Below are 27,981 nucleotides of genomic sequence, written 5' to 3' on the forward strand. Positions count from 1 at the left end.
TGAACCCACAAATTCCCAACAAACAAATACAAATCCAATGAGGACATCAACTCAGAATTCTCACAATCTCTGGTCAAGGCTGATTTAAATCTTTCTACTTTCTATCACTCATTAACTTGTAGTTATGATAATGTATGATTTATGGCTCTTCACATCCAGCCACTCTCAGGCTGCTATACCACATCTGAAAAGCTCAAGGTTCATCTGTGCTGTTCAGATAATTGTTGATAATAAGTTGGTGAATTGTTGGATAAGGCACAGTGCGGTGCATTTTCCTCTGCTGTGGGGAAAATGGATGTGGAGAAGGGTCGTAGTCGGTCCATGGGTATGAGCACCCTGGAAAGGTTTCTGATATTTCTGTTCGTGGCCATGACTGGCGTCTGCATCGGCCTTGTGGTCATCTACTTCACAGAGAAAGCTGTCTCTTCTACTCATGCAGAAGGTGAGTGTGTACCAACAGATACTTTATTTTAAAACAGGCTGCAATATTCTTGCTATCATGTATATATACATAATTAAATGACACTTTTCAACTTACTAACTATATGACACTAGTGGAATGATAATGTTTGTATTGTGTATAGAGGTGTCAGAGCATGCATTCACATCTCTGTATCATCTCTGTCAGCTGTTAGACAAGACAAGACAGTTAAGAGTCCAAAGTGAGAGCGCCCAGAGGCCACAACTGCATCAGTGACTGAGTAACGCTGAAAACACTGTTGTCAAATTGGACCTGAAGTTTTTTTTGATTGATGACAAATTTTACGATCAGTGTTTTTTCACTGTCAATTATATTGACTGCAGCAGGGTTTTTTTCATAATTTGACTGTGAAGCAAAGGATGATCTGCATGGAGATTTGGAAATGTTTAAAATGTGAACAGTTTAGGAAATTATACCAAAGGCACACATATCTTAAGTTTATTTTTTTTAAATACACTGAATAAGTAGCTCTTAAAACTCTTATAGTTAAATATATACCAACAAGTAAAAATCTACCTGTCGGTGATTTAAAAATGGAGCCAACAGAGAGTTATTAATTCTTGTGTGGTAAAAATGTGTCACCATGACATTTTCATGGTCCCCAGAGGATTAATTATGATGACTGTGGTGATCCACCGGTTTTCCTTCTAGCACACATTGTTCACCTGCATAAAGGTCTTTGAGTCACGTGTGTTAGGAGATAGAACGTGCAATGAGAAGTGAGGACTGACACACCGTTGTAACTTGGTCTGTGTTATTTATTTATTTATTCATTCACTGTTTGAGTCTAGCTTTATGACATGCATAAAATGGATCATTGCTCCCAAAATGAGATGGCTTGTTTTACAAAAAACGAACGACGTAATTATTTTGACGGTCATGTTCTGCCAAAATGCCAAAACATATTCCAGTTATTTGGTTGTTTTATACACAACAGGGCTCCAGTCTTCCAAACAAAAGCTGCTCCAGCCACAACAGAGAGCATATCTTTACTGCTGATGGCATACAGTATAATTAATGCTGTTACCAAGGCATCTCAATTGATTATAATTTGTCACTGCAGATACCATTAGGTGTTTTTTAGTTGTTAATTCTAACCTGTAGTGTTGTTGTTTGTATTTTAATAATTTAACATTAAAATGATGTTTTTAGCCAAGCTACATACTTTACTTTTCATATGGAGCCATCATCTGGTCAAAATGTTAATTTGTCCAATAAGTAAAATTGGAGACAGTAGTTTTCTGGAAAATACATAAAAGCCCGCCAGAATTTGTAAATACAGCTCTCCTCCTGCAACCCTCCCCTCTTTGTGCTAAGCCCCTCACACCACACAGGCACGGACATATGCACAAGCTTTATACAGTAACCTGTACAAGTACCAGTCATTCATTTCAATCCTTATAATTCTCATTGTGATCCCGATGTTGTCCTGTTTCCTTTGTATACTTGTGGGCCTGTAAAGCCCTTTCTGATGACATTCTGTGATTCAAGGCTCTACGTAATCATTAATTTCAATTAGCTGCGCCTTGAGCCTTTTGCAATGGAAAAACTTCTCTGAAAAACCTTTCTGATACTGACATATTTTTTTGCGTTTAACGTCAGACTTTCTTTTAGACTCTCTTTTTGAAAGGTCTGTCTTAATTTTTGGGGTTGCTTTGCAGTGTAGGCAGTTGTTGCCTATGCTGGAATTATAGCAACTTTTTCTGCAGGTTTTTCTGCCATAGAAGCTATCAACATCTAAAGAAACGTGGAACGCCCTCTCTCTGAAACGACCTGTGGTTGGCAAAAATCACCTGGCACAGGCTAGGTTTTCTCAAGCCTAAAAACAGAGAAAAGAGGAGGTGCAGAAGTCTAGCATTTTGTCAGACCACTTGAATAATAATATCCTGAAAGGTTATTTTAGAATTTCTGCCCAATGATGCCACAATGTCAGTATCTGGAGTTATGGTCAGGGTTATGTTTAGGTTAGGAAAAGGGTTAAGGTTCATTCCTCTCTCTCTCTCTCTCTCTCTCTCTCTCTCTCTCTCTCTCTCTCTCTCTCTCTCTCTCTCTCTCTCTCTCTCTCCTTCTCTTAACCTGACTGCAGTTTGTCGTCATGACCGACTTGAGAGATGCTCACCTTCGATAGCGTCTGGCACTTTGGAGACGTGTTCTCTTCACGGATGAACCCTATTTCTAACCCTAACACCAGATACTGACTGTTTTTCTGACTGTTTTTTGGATTTTTGCTACAATTTACAAGTACATAACACAGTAACAGTTGTCCTCCTCTGTCATTCATTTCCAGGGCAGGACTCCGGGTGTGGGGGTCCTCTGGAGCTGTCTGGAGACTCAGGCACCTTCACCAGCTTTAACTACCCTAGTAGCTACGACAATGGAAAGAGTTGCACCTGGCACATCACAGTGACACCTGAAAAGGTGACATGGCTCCCCATGGCTTGTGAAAATCTATAGTTACAGTTCCCTTTAAACTCTTCATGGAAAATTTTAAAAATGCTGAATAAATACTGACCGATTGACTAAATCAAAATGTTACTTAAGGAGAAGACTACCATTACTCTGGAATAGCCCAAAAATAATTTTCCCTTGAAAACCACTTCCAACACATTTTTTGTGTCTCTTCTTTTCAAGACAGAGCAGAACAAAACAATTCACCTATTCTCTATTTCAGACAGGGTATTTTATGGTGTTTTGGCCTGGTATTTAATCAGTAGAGTTTGTTACTGTTGGGGAAACGTCTTATGTTAGGCCAAGCAGTGGAGAACAGCTGGGATGAATGCAGTGGCAGCGTCACAGACAGATGGCTGCTTGCCTCCTTCATTCTACTCAGCTCTTCTCTCCACACCCACAGGGAAAACTAAATCCTTGATTTGGCTTTCTCTGTTTGCATGGCTGCCTCCTTGCAGTGGCTGCTGTTCTCTTTGGGCCTTTATGTCTCTATCTTCCTTTTGTTATTTTTAGACACGAGTGAATATACTTACAGAGGCCCACACTTGCATGTGCATACCTATGTGCACACAGACACAGTTTACATATAGTCTCTTATGTGTACACATGCATGCACTCACATCTCACACTGAGCATCTCTCCCCTTCCCTGTCAGCAGTCCGTCTCTCTTATCAACTTCTCAGATTTGAAAAAGACAAAACACCTCTGCATGTTTCTGTTGCAGGTGGTCCAACTGTGGTTTGAAGAGTTTGCTTTGGAGGAAAACCAGCTCTGCACGTCCGACTTCATCACACTGCGAGACTCTCTGGGAATCATTGGTAACAATCCTTCTTTAAGTCCAAACTAAGGGGGAAAAGGATGCATACTGTAGATAGATAGATAGATAGATAGATAGATAGATAGATAGATAGATAGATAGATAGATAGATAGATAGATAGATAGATAGATAGATAGATAGATAGATAGATAGATAGATAGATAGATAGATAGAGCACACAAACACACTGATATGGACATAAACACACCAGCTCTTTGAGCATGCAGTGGCATGTCCAAATCAGCCCATCCATCCATGGGCAGACTCAGCTAGTGAGCCACACAGTCCTGTTGGCCCACTGCAAATAAACAACTTTAAATATTCTATTATTAAATAATATTGATAAATAGCTGTTATTTGTAACTCTAATTATCCTACAGCCATGTAGGTCCTATGTCAGTTGTCCCTATGTCAGTCTTTCAGTGTCTCTGTAGTTGTTTGACTTTCCAACAAGTAATATTATCAGTCAATTCATGAAGAGGTTCTAATGCTAACAAGCCAACTACATGTCACTTCTTTTTAGATTAACGTTGCAGATGAATAAGCTGTGCACAATTGTATTGTCTCTTTCTACATAATTTGTAGGTAAATATTGTGGCTACACAAAACCAAAGCCGCTGGTGTCACTTACAAACCGCCTGACAGTTCACTTCGACACCAATGACAGAAAAACAGACCAAGGATTCAAGGCTCATTACAAAGCTGTTGCTCCAGAGCTTTCACCAGGTAAGATGATGAGTGGAAATCCATTTCAGCAACAAAATTGTCTTGGCTCTGACATTATGCTGGATGTCGGTTTTATAAGTATATGAATAACCTAAAGTAAATGTTATGGAAACAGATGCTGGATGAAGAGAGATGTAGGAGAAGGGAAAGGAAAAGGGGGTGGGTAGGTGGGGGTAGACTGGTGTATTGCGGGTATTGTTGAGATTTGTGGAACTGAAGTGTCCTCCATTACTGCTGACAGAAATAGCCGGAGCTGGTGGCTTCCTCCAAGGTGACCAGGGGGAACTGATGACCCCCAGCTTTCCAGAGCAGAACTACATGAATGGAGCACTCTACCAGGTACACACATGAGCAAGGTGACACAATCAAAGCAAATGTGACAGCTACATGGTAACATTTACATTTTTTTTCTGATCCTTATCTGAGAATGTTAGGTTGTAGTGTACAACTTTTATTTTATCTCAATTCACTTTTTATTTTAATCTAGTATTTTAACTTAGTATGTTTAATGCATTTTTCCTATTTTTCTGTGTCAACTTTTCTTGACCCTGGTCTCAAGACTAGGCTTTTTCCTGCTTAAGTGACATTTAGAACTATCCGGGAGTCAATCCAATTTACATCATGATGCACACAACAGACTGGAAATTAATATTTAAAGTGCTGTTCTTGAAATACTAAAAGTAGTGGTCTGTGATTGCCTCCACGGCTCTCAAAAACCATTCCCCAACTCGTCAAATACCGACGCTTTGTCACGGCCTTCGGCATCTGACGCACTCACATTCACGAGCTAAGCAAATTGCTAAGCTAACTCCTGCTTAAGACTTAATACACAGACATTAGTAGACATTGCTATCCTGTATCAGACTAAGAAAAATATGTTTTGCAGGTCTTTATTGCTCATGCAGCATTCATGTGTTGTTGGAATAATCTGAATAATTAGTTCATGATTGGGAAAATTCATGTGAACCTTAGGTCCCCTCAACAACAATCTGCAAAATTGTTAAAACATTTGGGTACACGACTTGCCCGGTTGACATCATATCAAAAACAAGCCGGAAAGAGGTACATGTTTGTTTGATGTTGGTTGTCAGAGGAGCATGTGAATGCACTATTTCTATGAATTTTATTAGTTTCAGATATGTGAGAAATATGTCTATTTCAGTTAACCAGGTGTTTTTCCTTGTTTAATTACATAAAAGCATTACATACAGTATCTAATTTAACTGTTACTCTTAGTCATTGGATTGAAGAATTCATCAATTAATTTCAGGGTGGTTGCAGATTGCAATGTTGTGCTTTTAATTTAACATAAGGGCTACCTTTTTTAACATTTATGGTTGTACCTTAACTAAAGTACACAGATGAGGTGAATTCAGGTTTAAACTTCTGTCAGTTATAAATCTATGCAAAAAAATCTACTGATCACAAAAGAAGATCAGTTTGAGAAAAACAAATGAGTTAAAGAGTTTTTTTCAGTTTTTTCTAGAGAATTGAGTTGTGAATTAACAGCAACTCAAAACAAAAAAGATGTCCTCAATACTATCATATTACATTTACTTTAATGTGGAACACAGTTTGTTATTATTGATTAGCATGTGGTCCTAAACAAACCTAAAGATTTCAGATTTCAGATTAGCATCTCAAAGTAAATCTATTAGCTATGCATATGTACCTCAAAACAAAGCTCAACACATTCAATCTTGACAGCATTTGTGATCTTGATCTGTGATTAATGCATCTAATTTAATCAGAGTATGTGTCAAGGTTTGCACGCTGGGTTTGGACTTGGAGTCATATGGTGTCATTTGGCTGTCATCATGATTTAATCTTGGTTTGGTTTAGCTTGACAGATCACCAGCTGTCCAAACAAGAGCAGATCAGTGATAAAAAAAAATAGTTATGAGTGAGAGTGTGTCAAATGCAATGCACAATGCAACCATGAGGATCCAAAATGATTTGGGGAAGTGTGTGTGTGTGTGTGTGTGTGTGTGTATTTGTGTGTGTGTGTATGTGTGTCTGTGTGTGTATGTGTGTCTGTGTGTGTGCATGTTTTATTTCTATGTTGGATCAGTGGAGAATCACGGTGCCTGAAGGCGAGAGGGTTCGACTGACATTTACTTCCTTTGACCTGGTCCCTGCGGTCTGTGGAGACTTTGTTCAGGTTTACGATGGACACACGGCCGGCTCGTCTTCATTCAGTAAGGGGTTTAGTTTATGTCAATGCTGGGTAAACCATCATAATGGTAAGGGATGGAATTTCAGAATAGACTGTGGCCTTTGTTCAACATTACCAATGAATAAAAGATGAGCTCAATTAAAAGTTTGAGAAATTGTACAATGAACAGAGGTTCTGGAGTCTATTTTAAATTTAATGAATATAAGTCTGTCTGCAGAGACTTCATTGTTAAAGCAGCACTGATTAATTGTCAACTATCTAAATTGAAATTTGGGGGTGTTACTGTTATTGCTCAATTCTCACGTATATACATATAACCCATGAAAGGTAAATTCTGTGGCGGGAAGGTGCCAAAGCCGGTGGAGTCTAGTCGCAACACAATGGTGGTCCGCTTCAAATCCGACAACAGTTTGACTTCCAAAGGATTCAGAGCAACTTACACCAAGGCCAGCCTTCCACCTGTTACTCCCTCCACAACAACATCAACCCCCACACCCAGACCCACCACACAAACCTCTCCACCTCCCACATCTTCTGGTAAGCATTTGCTCCAAACCTTTCTGTTTAATGTCCCTCTTGTACTCTTGAAATAAACCATCCATCTATATTTACAAATACTTCAATGACAGTTTGATTTTATTTACTTTTTTCAGCCGACCTACCCTCGCCTACGTGTTTCTATTTTAATTTAAAATATAGCAGGTATATTTGATTTCTTTTACTAGCAAATAACAGCATCAATATCAATGTAGCTGAACCAGTTTCCCAAGAAAGATTTCCATAACCACCCTCATTTTTTTCACTAAGAGCTATTTATCAGACTGCCAAATTAGTTATCTCTTGACAGTTAATATTGATGCACAATAATATTACATGTGTTCTCTAATGATCTATGAGGGTCGTTTCCTGGCCAATGAGAGCTTGTTGATACATCTAACATAACTGTCATGCCTCCCCATGCATCTTTTCTTCGAGTGACAGCCACCAAATAAGGATGAATACAACACTGCGTGTAGGAGTGGGGAGATCCCCCTGGAGGTTTATCTATTTATCACTTTACTAAAGCTATTGGCAGACAGACCAGTTCTCTCTGGTGGCCAAATAAGGCACTAGGCTATGTTATAAACCTGTTCAGGGTTCAGTATTCTATCAAAGCAAACTTGTGTCCATCAATTAAAAAAAGGAATAGAACAAACTAAATGGAGTGGGGGAAAAACAGAAAAAATAAATGGAGCTCCGACGAACAGAAAACACAGCTTTTGTTGTCTGTTATTGGGCAGGAGGTGGTGTTCCAATAATCCTTAATGGGCATAAAGGAGTGATCCAGTCCTTGGGATTCCCAAATCCATATCCTGCTCATCAACAAATCTCCTGGAAGATATCTGTGCCCAAAGGATTCCTGGTTAAACTGCAGATCACTGACATGGCCATCACAGGAGAGACTGGACAATGCAAGGAGGACAAACTGGTCATCTCAGATATTTACAGAACTTTAGGTGAATATTTTACTCTTTTACAATAATTCATGTTTTTGTTATCCTTTAATTAATTAATCTTGTCCAAGTTTTTCATTCTACATATCTGTGTGCCTTTAACTTAGTGTTTTGACTCCTAAATACATATGAGATCATCTTAGAAATTACCAGCTTTTTTGGGGCCATTACTGTATCTTGTGGAGCCGGAATAGCAGCCTCTATGAAGTAAAGGTTATGAACTCCCCATCTTCTTTGATTTTGAATTTTGGTCGTCAGAAACCAAGACATGCACAGCACACAAGCACAATAACAGGCAATTAATATGCTTCTGCTTAGACCATATAAGTTATTAAATATGAGGACTTAAATATTTGACTACTACAGTATAGCTCAATATCTGGCCCTGCTGCTGTTAATTAGGGTCTCCTTTGCAAAGAATCTAGCTAAAGCTAAACTTAAAATTACCTCCATTTATGTGTTGCTTAGTTAGCTTAGTAGCTCAAGAACTAACGCATTGAGGTACAAACACACAAATACAGTTGGTGAGGAGATTGGTACGTCCTGTTATTTCAGGGGGTTTGTATATATGCAAAATGCTGATAAATGAAAAGCAGCTAAACGTCTGTTTTAATAACCTGATAAGTCTTAACTTTAAAGATCCCTTAAAGTAGGATTTGTAATTTATAAAAGAAGAAAGAACACAGTATTCCTTTTGCCAATTAAAACTTAATATCATAAGAAAATAAATGCATCATAGATAATATTAACACACTCCTTATCCTTATTATGTCTGGCATGACCAGATGCTAATTGTGGCTAATGTTAGCTAAGGGGTTGATTACGCTGCACAAATTAGCCGAGTTTTAATAATTTTAATAGCATTAAATGTATGAAAGAAACAATACCGGTTTGTGCTATCTTATGGGTTCATAGGCTTTTGGGCTGAACACAGTGTGTTGATGAAGTCACGCTCACAGACAGTAAAGTCACCTTCAGTTGTTAGAGTTTTAGCATCCCCATCCATCAACAACTACCCACACCTGACGCACTCAGCCTCCCTCACACTCAATAGTCCTTACAGAAATTACCACTCTCTCCTCTCATCTGTCATTGAACCATCCCCCCTTCCTGACTCTGCTCTCTCCATTTACCATTTACCTAACATCTTTTACTTCCAACTTTCCTCTCCCTCTCCCTCAGGCACACACTGTGGCTACATCCTTCCCCCTGTGGTGGTCAGTGCCAGTGACACAATATTTGTCACCTTCCAGTCCGACAGTCGACTCACAGACAGAGGGTTCTCTGCCAGGTGGGAAGTTGTCTATCCTGAGGATATTGCAGGTATATCAAGGACACGCATGTGCACACAATACACACACAGAAACACACAGGAACACACTCACACCGGAGGCACTCAACACCTCATTAGGCTAATAATAAAACATCTCACTCCTCTGTCACATATTCACAAAAACAACACAGTCATTGCAGAAGCAGTGTGAACTCTCAACTCTGTAAAAAGCACAGGCCAGAGTACAATGTGAAACATAAAAAGCAAGATAAAAACGTCTTTATCTTTTTCTTTATCGTCATTATCACAAACAAAATTGACTTGAGACCCCATGTGCAGAGGTGAAGGAAGTCTATTAGAGATATACATGTTTATCAATCTATAAATCTATAAAGTAGCAATACAACAGTGCAGAAATTCTGTACTCAATTGCAAGAAAACCTCCTGCTTTTGACTTTTTATTGTGAATAAAATTCACAATAATTATCAGCATAATGTATGTGTATCAAAATTACTAATAACACAGAATGGAGTTTTGACATATATATTAAATGATACAGGCATTGTCATGTAGTTGATGGTCAATGTGCAGCTTTCAACTATCACACAGTTGTACAGTCTAATCTATAACAATATCAATCATTTTGTATTAGTTGAGTATTCTGTATATGAAACATTTTATCATAGAAAACATGTAAGGGAGTGCAGAGCCAATAAATGACCATACAAAACAATTAAAGTACAAATATCTAACAACTATATAAAGTCTATTAAGGACATGAGTACTTGAATAAATAGTAATAAGTAGTAGTATTAAGTTACCTTCACTGCCCATGTTAATGCCCAGAAATGCTTCTTTGTTACTTTTTATTCTGCATGTATATCAGCAACAACTAAATGAGTAAAAATGGAAACAAGCAGATACAGATTAGGCTGCTAGTATGTTTACATATTTTCATGATGAGATAAACTCCTCAAGACTCCCTCTTTCCACGGGCAGATACTGTAACTCGTCTACTCTTATCTAACTATGATCATGCATCAATCACTCCCTCTTCCTTTTTTAGAAATCCAGGGCTGTGGCATGTCTTCCACAGAGGAAACGGGAGTTATTACGTCCCAGAACTGGCCTATGAACTACAAAGCTAACAGCGAGTGCATGTGGAACATTGCTTTGCCTTTGGGGAAGAAGATCACACTGTATTTCACCCACTTTGACCTAGAAGCAAAAGACATCTTCACATCCAAATGCTATGATAACATAAAAGTGTACGAGATCAATAGTTTGACTAATGCACTGCTTCAAACGCACGGTAAGTTTCTTTGTGGAATTACTACATGATTCTTTAACCATTTATATTTTTCATGATAATCGATCACATTGGAAAAGCAGTCACATATCTATTATATTATTATATCTATTGACCCCATTATAATGTAAATTTAAAAAACAGTTTCTGTATCTGCACTAGTACATGCATAGCATCTATGTCACTTTATTTATTATGGACAACAAATTCTTTTAACACATCTTAGGTCCATTTTGTGGGACTAACCTGCCTCCTACCATCCAGACAAGAGGCAGTAGGCTGGTGCTAAACTTCCATACAGACTTGTTTACTGAGTCCAAAGGCTTCAGGGCCTACTGGACAACAAACCCCAGTTTGCCTGGTCCCACTGAGCCACCTGTTCAGCCCAACCCCTGGGACAGCATCCCCATAGGTGGAGTATCTATTTCATTTGAAACATTTGCAATAACAACTTTACAGGGCAATAATATATAAACAAGACATTGTGTTTTCAGCTTTTAAATTTCCCCCAAGTGGACACATTTTTATGAATGTAGCTTTAACATTAAGTGCTGACACAATTATTCAACCATTTCAGTATTTAATTCAACACTGTTATCAGGTGACAATGCAACACAAAAAATGCAAGTTTACTCTACTTCAATTTACTTTGACCCACAAATATCAACCTCATGGTGGTGCTATAGATACGGTCAGAGAAACAACAAAGTTGGAAGCATTCATCCTCACGAGACAATAAATGTCTTTACAAATGTAATGGTATTCCATCTACTAGACAATGTCTAGCCTGGACCAAAGTGGTAGTGGACCACCCAACCTTGCCATCCATGCTTTTTTATATCAATGTACACGTAATCCCTTTAAGGTTGGGCCTGTTGGTTAGACACAGCAGGTCATTTTAAGCAATGACCTGGGATTCTAGGAAATTGTAGTGTTCATTTTTCCTAACTGTTTGACATTAAATGGACTGAACTATTCATTTATATCTGATATCTTGGGTTTCTTGATCTCTTTAGCCACATCATGCAATTTCTTTAGGTTAGCAGAGCAATAAACGGTCCCAATGACAAACATTAGTTTCAGAAGCCAGCCTTCTATTCATCTGATTCATGCTTCCTTCCAACCTCACCCCTTCACACCCTAAATCTCATTTCCCCCTTGCTCTGCCTATGTGTGCAGTTAAACAAGGTGACATGATGTGCTGAGAACACAATGCAATGTGGCCAAGTGCTTCACTTTTCTTTCTTTGCTTGTCACCCGTTCCTCATTCTTTGCTCAGCGATGAGCCCCGGGTGCTTGCCAAGCCAATTGCTGAAATAGAGTTTTACAGATGAACTCTGCTGCCTCTGGGGTGTGTTTCCATCCAGCTTCTGACCAGCCCAGCCTTATGTGCTGAGCGAAGGAAGACAAAGAGAGAGTGAGATGTAAAGGGACAAAATGTGTCATGCTGTAAGACTGACTGGGACAATTTAATGTCAACTCCTCGGACGACCCCAAAAAATGTATGTCTTTAAGGTTTACTGATGTTGTCAAGGACTCTGGCCTGAAAAAAGAGATTTTTCTGTAAAGTCTGGTTGATGACCAATAGTTTTTTTGCGGCAGCAGTATGGTGCTATTTAAAAAATTATTAATGACAGCTTATAATGAAAGCATAAGTGCCAGTAATTCAAAGCCCTGCAACACCCGGGCCTATCTGTAAGCTGCAGATATGTACTGTATATTCAGGCTTTGTTTATACACAAACAAAACCCCAAACAAATGAATACATGCACAGACAACCAGACGCAGGATTGATTACAATGTTTATTTTCCCCTATTCCCTAGACTGGCCAAGTACATGTGGGAAACCAGCCATTCCTCCTGTTGTGTCGCGCATTGTGAACGGAGAGGCTGCCACGCCACACTCCTGGCCCTGGCAAGTGTCCATGCAAGTAAGAGACTACCACTAATTGTAGAGAATTCACATAAAGATTAATTTACAGCATAACATATAAGTGATAGCAAAAGGGCAAGTCATCTTTACTATCCTCATCTCTCCTTTCTATATCTCATATTAATAACTGACGTACGCTTTCAAAAACTGATCAGTACATTGTGTCTTCAATGATGCGTATGCAAATATCTCTAAGGACTTCTTCTCTGCTTCTCGGTGTGTGTTTGTTTCAGGTCTGGCCGGCCAGTCGTCCAGAACCAACATTCTTCCATACCTGTGGTGGTACTCTTATTCACAAGAACTGGGTACTTACAGCAGCCCACTGCTTCATAAAGTAAATATTCAGTTTGATCTTCCTCACATACAGTATGTATAAAATTAACATTTTTATTTTAGAAATGTTAGTTGCTTAAGTCATTTTTTTAACAACTTTGACAACAAAGAGCTTTGTACAATAAAGTAATTCTGGATTACTGCAACTTTTTTCTGCAAAGTTTTCTCAAAGTTTGCATATTCTCAGAAGGCAGTTGTTAGGGTCTGGGATTTTACCTCCATGGGCTTGTTCTAGTGCAAAAGCAATGCTTTGTTAGGGATGCCTCAGCGCCTCGGCTAATGGTCTACAGTGGAGAGAGATGCTGCTGCACGGAGGAGCCTGTGCACTATACTGTATTCTGCTGTGAGCAAATACGTATAAAGGTTGTGAACCACAGATAATTCAGAATAAGCTGTGTATGGTTATGGTATCAATGTAGTTTTTTTGGTCAAACTAGAGGTGTTTTATATTGCACAGTAACAGTGACATGCATGTCAATCAATCAATCAATCAATACATCACACAATTTTATTTGTCCATTGAAATGTTATCTCGAGGCGGCCTGTGTGTTAACTGTAAACTGAGGTATTATTACTGATTAATCTCCTGATTTCTTACCCAGCTATGCCGATGAGCTGCAGCGTTGGCGCATGTGCCTCGGCAAACACAACCTGACCTACACAGAGTCGAGTGAATACTGCTTTAATGTGTCTGGTATCTATCGCCATGAGGGCTTCAAGTATCCCACAGTGCCCACGGTGGAGTTTGACATTGCCCTGGTCAGATTGGACGGGGAGGTGATGCCCAGTGATGAGATTTTGTACGCCTGCCTTCCCTCTGAAGAGGAAGTCCTACCTGCAGGCAGGAAGTGCTACGCCACTGGCTGGGGAGATGAGACTGGTGCTGTTTCTGTTTAATGTTTAAAATTAAAATAATAAAATAATGCACCACCTCAGGAGACATTCACATAATAGGGTTGAAAATGAATTGTTGCATAGTTTGCATGCACCCTGCTGGACTTACTCTACAACTACCTCCTATGTTTATGCTCCTCTGTGTGTCAAGTTGATATTTTTGTAACAATCTAAATTGTTTTTATGATTGTCAGGTGATTCATTGAATGCTAAAGTTGCAGAGGCCCTTAACCAGGTCGCCCTGCCTGTTGTGCCGTATGATACCTGCAAGAGGATGGATTATTGGTGGTTCCAGGTCAAGACCTCCATGATCTGCTGTGGTTATACCCTGCCTGATGAGCTCAAGTCTGTCTGTCAGGTCAAACAAATCCTACCGTACTAATAGATGATAATAATATATTATAATATATATATATACATATAATAGATTTAAACCATTCTGGTTATTAATGAGATGAAGGTTTTTGCATCTTACTTTACACAGATGATATTTGACAAAATGCTAATGGTGTTTTGGATGTTGATTTGTGACTTTAACAGGGAGATTCAGGTGGTCCTCTGGTGTGTCAGGATAGCCCCAGTGGTCTTTGGGAAGTTCATGGTATAACCAGCTTTGGGCCTATTGGATGCATCATGAATAAGAAGCCCTCCGTATTCACCCGCTCCTCTGCCTACCTCCCCTGGATCAAAAATGTCATCCGCAGAGACATCTACAATGAGCACAGTATGAATCCAGCTGGTCTACTCTGACCCATCACAAACTAAATATGTAGTACTAATATCTATTGCTGGTTTCTCCTTCTTTCCTCCCCGTGTAGCATCAGGCTGCGGAGGGCCAAAGGACTTGACTGGCACAGGTGGCATTGTGTCCTCTATGGGTTACCCTGGCAGCTACAACAACAGAGCCCGCTGCCAGTGGAACATCCGGGCACCCCTTGGCAAACTGGTCCACCTCCGTTTCCACAATTTCTCCCTGGAGGAGAGTCAGCTGTGCATGAATGATAAAGTCCGGCTCACAGACAGAATAGGAAATCTAGGTATATGAATATCTGCCTCCTTTTTCTCTCAGCTGAATATGTATTTGCTCAATCACTGATGTGATTAGTTTGCTTTATGTTACATTGCAGTTACTGCAGTTTATTACTATGTGTAAATGACATACTGTTTTACTTTGAACCACAAATATCAACCTCATGGTGGTGCTATAGATACGGTCAGAGAAACAACAAAGTTGGAAGCATTCATCCTCACGAGACAATAATTGTCTTTACAAATGTAATGGTATTCCATCTGATAGACAATGTTTAGCCTGGACCAAAGTGGTGGTGGACCAACCAACCTTGCCATCCATGTAGCCATGCTGCTAAGATGGCTAAAACTTGTGTCTGTCGGCTTTGTCGTCTAAGTAAATATACATATTATTATTATATATTTTTTATTTTAGTTTTTATTTTAGTTTTTATTTTACCTTTTATTCAGGGAAGGTTTGCTGAGCGGAGGATTCTCTTTTGAAGGAACACCCTTATCACATTACATATTTAAATTACCTTTAGTCAACCACTGCAAAACATTATATATATATATACAGTTCATAAATTGCCTAAGTGGTTGAAATTAATAACACCATAGAGTTTACAGCTTTCCCATTCTCTTTTTTATGTTTGCCTGCACCTTGTTAGAAAAGATGTGTGTTTCCCCACAGATTTTTACAAAGCACTAAAGTGGCATAAAAACACGCTGGCAGGTGTAGCTCTGAGCCTACTGCTGTCTCACTTACAGTATATCCTATGTCTCAGCCGTACAGTAGCTCTATATATGCTGTGTGTGCATGTAAATTATACAAATAAAATAAAAGTAGAAAGTAGTCAAGTAGAAAAGTCCCCCTAAAAGTTCTTTTCGTGTTCTTTCTGCTCAGGCACACACTGCAGCCATGTACCCCCTAAAGACCTGGTGAGCGATGGAGACACTCTTCACATCAGCTTCTCCTCCAATGACAAGGTGGTGGACACAGGCTTTACTGCCACCTGGAGGGCAGTGGACTATGCAGAGGGTAAGACAGGAGGAAAGTGTTCCTAAAATAACATTGAAGAAACAGCTTTTAGGCAAATATAATAAATCTCATATTCTCCTCTCCTTTTTTTCTCTCTCTCTTCCCTATCCTAAACACACAGCTCCATGTGGAGGGAGCTTCAGCAGTGCTCAGGGTGAAATCACCTCTCCCAATTGGCCCAGTGACTACCAAGCCCAGTCTGTGTGTACATGGCGTATCACCATTCCTTTAGCAAAAAGTGTCCATGTAGGCTTCACTCACTTTGAGCTGCAAGCTGCAAACATGTTTGGAAACTGTGTGGACTACATTGAAATCTTAAATGGAGAAAGCATGACCACCCTAGGTTTGTTATTGTACAACAGATCCTCCTGTCCATTTAATGTTCTGTTTTTTTTAATTTAATTTTTTTATTATTATTATTTCCTGTGTTGTCATCAGTATCAATGCCTGCACAATGGTGAAAAAAACCTCTTTACTTCTTGTCTGTTGTGCAGGTCGATTCTGCGGCTTTGCCCCTCCACCCAACATTACCATTCCTAGCAACACAGTCGTCATTCGCTTCCTTAGTAATGGAGCCAATCAACAGACGGGTTTCCGTGGTTACTGGACCACTGATGCCAGTGTTCTCCCAACTTTACCTCCTCCACCTCCTAACCCATGGGACAAAGTGACTATCAGTGAGTGTAGCCTCACAGCAGCTCCTAACTCATAGCAGCCAGTCTCTAATGTGTGTGTGGTGATCTCATGGAGGTTCCCAGTTTCAAATTGGAGCTTGGTAAATAATTCAAAAAAACAATAACAAGTTGCTCTCCTTAGACTGAATAAACTATAATGGGATCGGAAACTGGATCACCTGATTTCTGATTTTAAAGTTTGAACGGATTCTCCCACTGAAGCTACCTGTATAAATACAGGTTGAATACATTTTAACAAATTATAGCTTATATAAAATATAATTATATTGCATTGTTTTCTCTTCCCAGACTGGCCAGTAAATTGTGGAAACCCAGCAGTGACACCCAGTACAGCCACCCCAAGGGTGGTTAATGGGGAGGAGGCAATCCCCCACTCCTGGCCCTGGCAAGTGTCCATGCAGGTAATGCCAGCTCCTGTTTCTATGTGTGCCTGATTAACAGTCATAGAGGAGAACTTTTATTTTGTACAAATGTATATTTCTCCTCCCCAGGCTTCACCAATGTTTCCCATACCTTACATGCACGGTTGTGGAGGTTCTTTGATCCACAAAGATTGGATTCTAACTGCTGCCCACTGTTTCATGTTGTAAGATATAACTACAAAAACACTTAGTATATGCCATTTTTAAAGCTCTCAGCTCTTGAAAGTAGCGATAATTATAATTTTACATAACAAGGATCCAAATGACGATGTACACACGCTTTTCTCATGCTTTCCAGCCCACTGAATAACCCCTCTTACTGGCGCATGTGTTTGGGGAAGCACCACATGAACTCCTCCATGGATGTTCCCTCAGCAGAGAAATGCTACAAGGTGGATGGTATCATCCGCCACGAGGGGTTTGTTTACGAGCAGGATCGCACTGACATCACCAATGACATAGCGTTGGTACATTTGGCCGAGCCTGTCAATATGACAAGGGAGATCAGCCCCATCTGCCTGCCCACACCTGGAGCTGTGATGGCTGCTGGGACACCCTGCTTTGTCACCGGATGGGGAGACGAGAAAGGTAGAAGTGATTGTGCATTTCAGTTTCATGTGAAAGAACTGTAGTTATAATGCTACTCTGGGAACTACAAGTAACTTTAATTGTATTAGTATCTTTATCTTTTGTTTGGTACTTTTACTGTTTTTCATTTTAATTGAAAAATGTAGCTTTTTTTTATTGTGCTTGGTGTTCTTCATGATGACTACTGTGACTTATGAAAATCTGACATCTGAAATTTCATTATCAAATTGATCTGGCATGTGCACAAAACTTGCTGAGGCCTTGGCTGGATTACTAAAGACGGTAATCAGGACAGTTAGGACAGTTGGATGATTAAATTGGTTTAAATGTGTATCTCTGTGTGTATGCCTCCTAAAACAAAATGAACTTTTACTTTTTACTCATCTCTATCTTAGGTAACCTGTTTCCCCAAGTCTCGAAGAAGCTAAATCAGGCAGCTCTTCCTATTGTTGACTTCCCGACCTGCAATAAGCCTGCTTACTGGTGGGACACACTCAAACACTCTATGATCTGTGCAGGCTATGAGTCCCCAGATGAGCTGAAGTCAGCCTGCCAGGTAAGAGACCACATTAAAAAAAAAAAAAAAAAACGGTTAGAATTGATTCTCTGGGATGTTTTAAGGCAAGGAGGGTACTTGGTTATTGACATTATCGTCAAGGTTTTCTCTCACACACTACGTTAGTGTCCTGGCCTTTCATGATTGGGTTGTCTTTTACGTAAACCGTTTTGTTTGTGATCAGTCAGCCTTGATCGCAAATGGCTGAGCGCTATTCAAGCGTACAGTAATTGGTTAAAGAACACAGGAACATCATTTGTTTGCCATAATGAGCGAATGTGCATGCAGGGACATGGGAAGATTAGAAATTTAGAAAAAACACTAACTTAGAACAACACTATAAGACTCTTTTGACATATAAAAATATGTCAGAAGAGCTTCATAAAACACAACAGTAACATTTGCCTCCCTGAAGAAAACTTTGTATCCTTTTTTGTAAAGATTGACCATTGCAAATTCCAGGGAACAGAGATTAATTTAAAGTGAATTATAGTGAGCTGTCAACATTAAATGTTCACCAATGCATCATCTTACCAGTGCAGTGAATCTTTGGTGATTTACTTATCATGCTCTCCCGTAGGGTGACTCTGGAGGTCCTTTCACCTGCGCGGCCTCTGGGATAAACACAACCTGGGAGGTACATGGGATCGTCAGCTTTGGACCGCAGGGCTGCATCAAAGACAAGAAACCTTCAGTGTTCACCCGCGTCTCTGCCTTCAGCGACTGGATCAATCACAACGTCAAGAAATTTAAATATGAAAGTGGCAAAACCAACTGAAGCTCATATCTTAAAAATAAATGTTTTGACAGTGATGGTTGTTGATTTCAGTTTAAAGGCATTGTAGCTTTTTATTTACGGTTCACCATTAAGTATTGCTAGCATGTTGACTGACACTGTTAAGCTGTAAGGCATCTTCTCTGGCAGAACTAGGGGTAAATATGAGTCCATTTCTGTCCTGTAGGGAAACTATGTATTCCTTTTTGAAAGCCCAAAATGAATATATATGTTCCCAAGCTAGTGTAAAGAGTTGTACCTTAGAGACTATTGCCCCATTAACAAGCCGTTGTACTCTAAACTTCCCGTCATTTCTGACAGTGAGAAAATGGTATCAGAACAACTTTTAATATTTTATTTAATATTTCATCAATCTTTACCAACAATTCTACATCTCTACAGTTAGAGAGCTGCATTTTTGCAAATGGAGCAATATTTTTCTATGCAATTCTTTTTCTCTGCTTTCCTATATTTCAGATTCAAGATTCATTCAAGTGTCTAATTATAATATAATTACAATTATGCTATTATGCAATTGCAATTGTTCAATTTACTAATTTATGGTAAGCATTACAGCCATGTTTTATTCTTTAAAATAAAAAATATATCCTTAAATTAATTTATATTTTAGCACTCCTTCAGTTTTGACAACATCATGCCTTTAAATTTCTGTTCAGGCAGACACCTCAGTGCTTACAAGCTCCCTCCTCTTTTCTTCCCTCTTTTGGATTTTAACCCCTTAATCACATGACCAGGCCTCTCAGCCAATGGGAGAGCTCAGCTCAGATTTCAGCCTAGGAGGAGAGAGGGGAATGAAGAGGGAGGAAGAGAAAGAGACAATCACTAATCTGTGCTCATGGGTTGGATAGTTACAGTCTGCCGGTATTGACAGCATGGTTTTATACTCTCTGCTGCCATGGATTATCTGTGTTGGGTTTTTGGAGCATTTGGATGGCTAATTTTAAGGTGAAAGGGATTCCCACCACTGGGCAAAGTCCAAGAGTGTGTCCTGGAACAGAGTGAGGAGAGGAGGAGGGAAGACAGCAGCAGTTTTCCTCTAAATCTTTGCCTCTGCAGGCGTTTCTTCTTTGAAAGAATGGGGGCAGGAGCTCTGACCATCTGTGTGAGTAAAAACTACAGAGCCTGAGTTGGCTCAAAGACTTCCCACTTAACCTGTGATTAAGGGCTAAAGAATGCATAACGGGGCTGTGTTGTTGTGCAGAGTCAGTATGCACACTCCTTTGTGATGGTGTTGAATGTTCTGGTGTTTTTTTTTTTAATGTCAAGCAGGAACAAGTCTCTTCTACCCGCAGTAAAACAAGCTTTCTCTCTCTTCGTTAAACTGCTCACTAAATACATGAAAAAAATACAAGAGAATAAATAGGGATAACACAGTGTGCGCTCTAGTTTCCTGTCCACAGCAGGCATTTTTTCCAAGCAATGATTCAAGACCTCAATAAGGTCACTTTCCAGTAAGGGAAATAGTATAATATATAATAATAAATAAAACATTTACATGAACTAAATCTCTTTAACAATCTACTTTCTTTGTACTTTTAAAAAATGTGTCTCTAGCAGTAATTTCCTTGACTTGAGCAGCTGTGGTGCTTTTGCTACCAGTTGCTTCAATGACCACCCACATAGAGAGTCAGAGACAAGGGGGAGGGAGAGGCTGGAGGGCCCTGAGAAGGAGGCCACATGCTTGGGCTTGCTATCCTTTTCGTGAGCAAGTTAATTTAAGTCAACTTAAACTGCACAACATGTTTCTGTAATGTCTTCTGACCTGATACTGGAAATGTTTGAAACACTTCTCATGGCGAGAAAGCAGACTTTCTCCAGTCATTAGCTCCTTTTATAGTCTCTTGACAATAGGTTTCTTTCTCACTGTAAGAAGTTGTAGTGTGAAAATATTTGAAGGCTGGGGGAGGGGTGGGGAGGGGATGAGCATTATTAGGCTAATAACAACAGACTGTCCTGGTAAACAATAGGGAAAAATAGGTACCAACAGGAAGTGTTTCTTTTTTTCTTGGCTTTTTGGGCTCAGACCGGCTCTCCAGCTGTTTGTATTGCCAAGAGACAACTTAACAAAACACTCAAAATTGACTGTAAAGACTTTTTCAATTCCAAATATTGATTACAGTGCTTTAAATAGGTGGAGTGATAGCACAGAGAGAAAAGTGTGATGTTTCTATATGCTTACTTTAAGGTTATGATCACACTTCCACAAAAAAGCAAAAGTTTATGTTTGTCAGGGCCCTTCTCACACCCAGGGTTTACATGTGGTCCAGAACTTCACCTCAGCTTCGTGGTGAAGGTGGGAACACAAATCACATATATGCTGTCTGCAAACTGGTCCCCTCTGATTTAAATGATTGTTTTCTCAATTGCAATTTACATACTTGCAGAATATCAGTTCCTACAAAAAGCACCATCTGTCATGTTAAATCACTGTCAGTCCTCCAGGAATAATTTTATATATGTGTGTGTGTGTGTGTGGTGTGTGTGTGTGAGAGTGTGTGTGTGTGTGTGTGTGTGTGTGAGTGTGTGTGTGTGTGTTTAGGGTTTGTCGAGGAGCCTTGTGGTTTGATTAGTCTTACACCAGAAGCATTTTCTATTTTCATACTTCGCATTTTCTATGTAAGTGATCATTGGGTAATTGGCGCCATTCTTAGAAATAATCTGTTCTCTAAATGTTTTCAAATACTGCTTTGTAAAGTTATTATTTTATATGCATGCTGTTTCCTATTTATTTTGCATATTGCAGTCAGAACTAACCACTTGTATGAATTGCCTGTTGGTTTTTGGATTTCTCTTTTTGAGGCTGTTGATCATATTTTGATCTTAGTTGGGTTTTGTTGACATAGTATTACCTTTTTAAATTGTTTTAGATATGCTATTGGCAATTTACCTGATTGGATCTTAAGTGACAACCAGGTCAGGGCAGAACAATTTTCTTGTGACAGATCACTGGATCACTGTCACAAAACTTAAGACACGCAGCAGTCTGAAGATCTGATGGCCACATTCTGCTTTATGATGAATCATGCACAAGGAGCTGATGGGATAACATTTCACTGTACTTATACCTTATTAGTATACCTCGATTTCTTGTGACATAAAACATTAATTTATTGATTGATTGACTGTTTTTAACGGCAAATGTAGGTGTTTATGGTGACTTAGTCAGACTGATAAAAAGCAAGAATTTAGGACAAATTTAGGGGACATCTGTTCCGCATGGCCTATCATAATCAGGCCTAGCTCAGACCGGCTTAACTCTTGAACACCTGCATGAGTAGTAGTAGTAGTAGTAGTGGAGCCAGTTTGCAGCACTAAAAGGTTCAGCTCCTTAAACTGTGCTGTGGTCTGTACAGTATACTAAAAACTGTGTAATCTGTTCATCTAAGTTATGTATTGATTTAAAAAAACACCGTTATAAAAGCTGTGTTATCAAACTTCTACATCATAAAGACAAATCAGTCTTAAAAAAGTAGATTTTATGTTACTTCTACCATACGGTTAAAAATATTCAAACAGTTAGACCAAGCCACTTTATTATTATTATTTAAATTAAACTACAGTGCCGTTTTGCTTATTAGGTAGTGCTACTTTAAGGCAGCCATCCAAGCATGAAGCAGTACAGAATCAAAATTCAGTACTTAATTACCATTTTACATTCATCAGGAAGGTGTAATGGCATATTTCTATGCACCTGTCAGAAAGGAGCGGATGACTGAGCACCATTAAAACATTGTCTGCACAAGCTTGTCTGATGCATGTTGTATTAACGCTGCCAGAGCATCTGCCATGGAAAAGATTTTGTCTCCTTAGCCGTCTTAGCACCATCTGTGAGGTGGGTTTTTGGTCGGATGATCTAAGTGGGCCACATGCTTTTATAGATTCTGTCTAAACAATTTGCCACATAGCTAACTTCAGTGGTGCTTGCTCTTCACAGACCACTTTTACCTCCCCAACACGGTTAACCCACTCTGTCACTGTGGACCTTATTGTGACAAAATCATGGGCCAAGGCCTCTCATTTCACTGTGTGGGTCAGTTCACCCATTTGAAGTAGTGAACTCTGGAACAACAATATGTCACGTGGTGCAGTTGTAGCTATGGATACAAGAGTAAAACTGTGTTGCTCTGATGTGCAGGAAGTTCTTTTCCTCCTGACCAAGTGTCTGAATCCTGCGTCTGGTTTGTGTGTTTTGACTTTCTTTTTCCTCGTTATGACTAAACAAAGGTAGAAATGCTTTATGCCGTAGATAAATGTGCCTGTCGAATCAGTAACTTACCCTGCTCCATCCAATGTTGGCTCATTAAATGACGGAGATTGTGTCTGCACTTAGTAATTACACTCAGTGTGTGTTGTACATTCTGTGCATCTACTGTACATGTGTATGTAGAGATACTGTTTGCTTTCATAAGTAAGAAGATGAGACATACTTAACAGCTGGTGAATTAACACCATTTATAAATGCACTGGCTCTGACTTAGGTTCTAGTTTACAAGGCTTGTCTACTGAAAAGAATGGGTCTTAGATTGGCAATAAACTAATACCTTCCAGGTCTCAGCAAACTATCCATTCAAATGTATTGATATAATTATTATTCATAGTGAAGACACCTGGCCATCACCTCACCTGAACATATATGTCTGCATGTGTGTACATATGTCCATTTGTACAGGTGTGTGTCACTCTGACAATGCCTTCAACCAAAGGTGTTGCGTGGTAACCTGATATTTGTTTTATTAACACATGAACGGTCAGCCCTTCCCTTCTCTCACACACACACACACACACACACACACACACACACACACACACACACACACACACACACACACACACACACACACACACACACACACACACACACACACACACACACACACACAGGTCTATTGAGCAGAGTGAGCCTCCCTCCTCCAGGACAGGTGTCTCTGGGGTGTCTAACCTGATGTTGGCTGCAGGACTTCCTTCTGTTCCCATAGTGCCGGTGCTGACTGTTGCTTTCTGCTCTTCTCCCTGCAGCACAACAAGACAGCAGTGCAGGTTAAAGAAGACATTAAGAAGATGGTCCAAATACCCATCCTGCAACCCAGGACAGTGACAGCCAAGCACACCAAGCTGTTTGGAGTGTCCTTGTTTGAGCTGAAGGAGAAGGGTCTGGTGGAGGATGGTGTGCCTCTGGTGTTGCGGAGAATGGTGGAGCATCTCCTCAAGCATGGTGAGGAAAAATACAACAGAATATAATAGAAAACATTTATTGTAATGCTTGATCATCTACTTTAAGATATATTATGGGTATATATTATATACAAAATTGGCTTTTTTGTAATTGTTGTCAGATATAATAATTAATGTAGATTTATAAGGAAATATCATTTTGAAAAGTAGTGACATCATAGATTCCTCCAAATGAGACAGAATATATGTCAAATTTAACTTTTCTAAACCTTGAACAGATGCCACAAGTACCCTGATATCATTGATATGAATACAGCGTATAAATTACAGCATCATTTTGAAATATTATGTGATTTGGTCTTAAGTAAATTAGCGGTTTCAGTTATGCAATAATAAGAGATATGACCCATCCCACCCAAACACAGAAAAATAAGTCAATTGAAAGTATAGAAAAAAATGCAAGACAATTTTACAAACAGAAACAATATGTGCAATACTAAAAAAAAGTATCAGTGTGCTGGATCACATTGGTCAATGGAATGGCAGCAAAATTGTATCCAAAATCTAAAAGTTCCTAGTAAAAAATGTAAAGTAGGCTTTCTAATTTGTGACTTAAAAAGTTAAGACTTAAAAACACCGTGGTACTTAAGTCTCGACCATGGTGTTGACCTCCTTTATTATATTCCGTAGTTTTTCTGTTTGTCCACTAGATGTCAGTACAAGAAAGTTGAGCTACCTACCTCGTCGTGATAGGCTACTGGACACACTACTAAAACTATCTTTCTTTCACTGTCTATGAAAACTACACGCCCCTTTTAGTATATTTTTCAGTCCTCAGCAGTGGATAAAGCTTTCTTATACACCCATAGGATGAAGACTATAATAAGGGTAAGTGCCCAGATATCAGGTTACCACGCAACACCTTTGAATAAAATAATAATACATCACCTTCCGAAAAAAAAGATCTCTTGTCCCTTAAATGTGGGTTTTCTTTTGGGAAATCCAACACTGATGTTGCTGCCTTCGCCATGTGGTTAAATGTAATTTGGTTTGTGCTGGTCCAAGCCCTGAAACATTAGATTTGAAGAAATTCAAAAGTAATAAAACATAAACAACACATAATAAATGGCACTGCTATAACAAGAGTGAGTTTGGCTCTTGTAATTTGGGTGAACCGTCATTTTAAAAAGTGTGGTTCTATCAGTAAAAGGATAATTTAACGTTAGCTAACTAGCTAGAACGGTAAGCTAACGTTAGTGGTATCCCGTGTCCACAGCCAACGAACTTATTTGCTAGCTAGGATGTAAATTACCTTTCAAGCCACTCTAACTTCAAGTTTACCACCAGTACTGTAAAGGTAAGGCTACCTAACTATGTTTACTAACGTTTATCTTCCCATTTCTAACGGTTTTTAAAAGAGACATTGCCAATTAAGGTAATGTTAACGTAAATAACTTAAGCAAAAGCGTGCCTTCTGTTCCAACTGTGCTCCTCACTGTTGTTTTGTTAGCTAACATTTTTACGTTACTCGTCAAAAACAGGTATAATATTAATGTAACCCTAACATTATTATTTAAAATTAATTGGTGCTTGAAAACCCCTCCAACTCTCACACTTAAACTTGGCCCAAGGTTAACACAAAACCAAGGGCAATGTTTATTAAATTTACACTCCCCAATTCAAAAGGGCAGAAGAAGTAAACTAAAGATATTGCCATTGTTAACTCGGGGAGTTAAAGTGGGGAGATAAAATGCTTACTTTATCCTGAAGACTGAGATTAAGTTAAAAGAATCACAATCTTGTCCTTTGACAGGGATCATTGCTCTACAAATGTAAAGATACTCAAATATCAAGTTTGTATTTTGATATAATTACTTTACAAGTAGAAACTTCGACCCAATGATTGTGCTAGATAGACAAACACACGTTGAGGGATAGAGAAAAAAAAGTCAAGCAATTAAACGTATGTAGAGGGGACTTAAAGAAAGAGGATGCACATCAAAGGCGAACCCAAATAAAGCCAGACAATCAGAAGACCAAATCCCTACAGAGAGAGAATGATATACGCTGTGCATAGACATAGAGACCAACTGCAGTGAACCAGCTTTGGGGGGGGGGGCTGGCGTGCGAAAAGGTTGAGAACCCCTGTGTTAGAATAAACATTGATGCTACAAGAAAACATCAAGGGATCAGAAAATCCCTACAAAATTATTGCCTGATAGTTTTAGGACCAATAGCAGGACAAAACAAAACCAGCCAAAGACTGATAGTAAACTTGTAGCCTTCTGTGAAGTGCATGATAATAAGACCAATTTTAGGGGGCCATCTTATTTAAATTCATGCCTAGTTAGCTCTCTTGTTGAAAAGTGATTGAATTAGCTGAATGTTACAGTTCACAATATCCCTGGGATTTTTCTCCAGCCTTGCACCAAGAGGGTCTGTTCAGAGTGAATGGAAATGTACGTGCTGTGGAGACTCTGAAACAGCGCATGGAGAGTGGAGAGGAAGTGGACCTTCTCTCAGAATCTGATTTGTGTACGGTTGCCAGCTTGCTTAAAAGGTACCTCAGGGACCTGCCAGTGGGTCTGGTGGACCCGACAGTCCAACGGGCACTGATACAGCACCACCAAGGTAAGAGAAAGTCTGTTTTTGCCAATGTTTACTTATATGTTTATTTCTATGTGTGCTTGTCTTCAATAATTTACCTACCAATTTAAGTAAGGCAGTTTTTTAACCATCATGCAATGCCTTTACTGAACAACTTTACAAATCCACAATTGGATATTTATACAAGTGTAGTGAATATCTGGGTTATGACTGTGATTGGATGATATGCCATGCTTCCTTTTGGTGCTAAAAAATGAGGCTACTCTTAGCACCGCAGTTACCAGACGGGGCATATAAAAGTGTTTGGGTGTGTGTTTGGGTGTGTGTTTGGGTGTGTGTTTGGGTGTTTGGGTGTGTGTGTGTGTGTGTGTGTGTGTGTGTGTGTGTGTGTGTGTGTGTGTGTGTGTGTGTGTGTGTGTGTGTGATTCAATCTGTGTAATGGAGAGGAGAGTTCACATTTTGGCTGCAGTATTAATTTTTCCCTCATAGACCCCACAAATATCAGCCTGTTTTTCCTGGCCTGTGGTCAAATGCTGCATTAACTAACAGCTCTATGGTATAAGACTTGACCATAACTACTGAGTAAAATAATTTTGGTCTACTTTGTAAAATTGGTTTGGCCTCCTATTAAAAACATCAAAGGTTTATGATGAATGGATGGTTAGGTAGATGAAGTTGCAGATTGATTAGCAGTATAATAAAACGCATATACATAGATTGTCCAGTATAGTGCAACGTGTCATGTAACAATGGCTGCACATCTCAATAAGAATAGTAAGATTAAAGTGAGACTGTGACCTCAATTACATAAGTAAACAAAGTAAAAAAATAAAATAAAATAAAACATTTGATCAAGCTTCATATCATTAACTACTATTTTTGTATTGCCAGGCTTTACTCTACACATCCTATTTATTTTGGGATAGTGGTAAAGGACGTTCTGGCTTTTTTTGGTTTCTTTTAACCAACACAATACTTGGGCGACGGTAAGCTCTGGAAGTTGCAATTGTGCCCTTGTGCCCCAAAATAGATAGCGGAGATAGCAGAAGGGGAGGGACATGTGCCTAAAACAGACTACTATTTTGGTAATCAATTAGTAGTTTTTTTAATCCAGTTAAAATCACAAACATTCCCTGGGTACAGGTTGAATGTGAGTATTACAATGTGATTAAAATTTGATATTTAATTTCGAATTTTAATGAATATAATA

General features: G+C 39.2%; 2 protein-coding genes across 10 annotated transcripts in view; both read left to right on the plus strand.

Annotated features, from left to right (window-relative positions):
- Positions 1 to 100: 100 nt before the first annotated feature.
- zgc:154142 (uncharacterized protein LOC555481 homolog) lies at positions 101 to 19,296 on the plus strand. Its single transcript, XM_034899570.1, has 25 exons — positions 101 to 442; positions 2,769 to 2,899; positions 3,654 to 3,747; positions 4,333 to 4,473; positions 4,715 to 4,812; positions 6,545 to 6,671; positions 6,977 to 7,186; positions 7,930 to 8,145; positions 9,325 to 9,465; positions 10,483 to 10,728; positions 10,952 to 11,137; positions 12,550 to 12,656; positions 12,892 to 12,992; positions 13,594 to 13,871; positions 14,080 to 14,243; positions 14,426 to 14,609; positions 14,704 to 14,922; positions 15,801 to 15,935; positions 16,057 to 16,278; positions 16,430 to 16,612; positions 16,919 to 17,031; positions 17,122 to 17,216; positions 17,351 to 17,640; positions 18,036 to 18,196; positions 18,777 to 19,296. The coding sequence occupies exons 1-25, from the start codon at positions 292 to 294 to the stop codon at positions 18,972 to 18,974; spliced, it is 4,191 nt and encodes a 1,396-aa protein (XP_034755461.1). The 5' UTR covers positions 101 to 291; the 3' UTR covers positions 18,975 to 19,296.
- A 508-nt stretch (positions 19,297 to 19,804) lies between these two features.
- Positions 19,805 to 27,981, plus strand: part of fam13a (family with sequence similarity 13 member A) — a 56,548-nt gene continuing 48,371 nt past the window's right edge. For 4 of the 9 annotated variants that reach the window (XM_034899584.1, XM_034899594.1, XM_034899604.1 and 1 more), the window contains exons 1-3: positions 19,812 to 20,094; positions 24,009 to 24,204; positions 26,586 to 26,795. In XM_034899584.1, the coding sequence (XP_034755475.1) occupies positions 20,068 to 20,094; positions 24,009 to 24,204; positions 26,586 to 26,795 (433 nt within the window). In that variant the 5' untranslated portion in view covers positions 19,812 to 20,067. Of the gene's footprint in view, positions 20,095 to 24,008; positions 24,205 to 24,971; positions 25,053 to 26,585; positions 26,796 to 27,981 lie in introns of those variants that run through there. The other 5 variants (XM_034899630.1, XM_034899621.1, XM_034899657.1 and 2 more) reach the window with 4 other exon arrangements.

The sequence above is a fragment of the Etheostoma cragini genome, chromosome 2 (assembly GCF_013103735.1).
Source record: "Etheostoma cragini isolate CJK2018 chromosome 2, CSU_Ecrag_1.0, whole genome shotgun sequence".
NCBI classification, from domain to species: domain Eukaryota; kingdom Metazoa; phylum Chordata; class Actinopteri; order Perciformes; family Percidae; genus Etheostoma; species Etheostoma cragini.

Coding starts and splice junctions, on each gene's coding strand:
- zgc:154142 (XM_034899570.1), top strand. CDS start 292: ATGGATGTGGAGAAGGGTCGTAGTCGGTCCATGGGTATGAGCACCCTG. Junction 443..2,768: donor CTCTTCTACTCATGCAGAAG/GTGAGTGTGTAC, acceptor ATTCATTTCCAG/GGCAGGACTCCGGGTGTGGG. Junction 16,279..16,429: donor AGAAAGCATGACCACCCTAG/GTTTGTTATTGT, acceptor TCTGTTGTGCAG/GTCGATTCTGCGGCTTTGCC.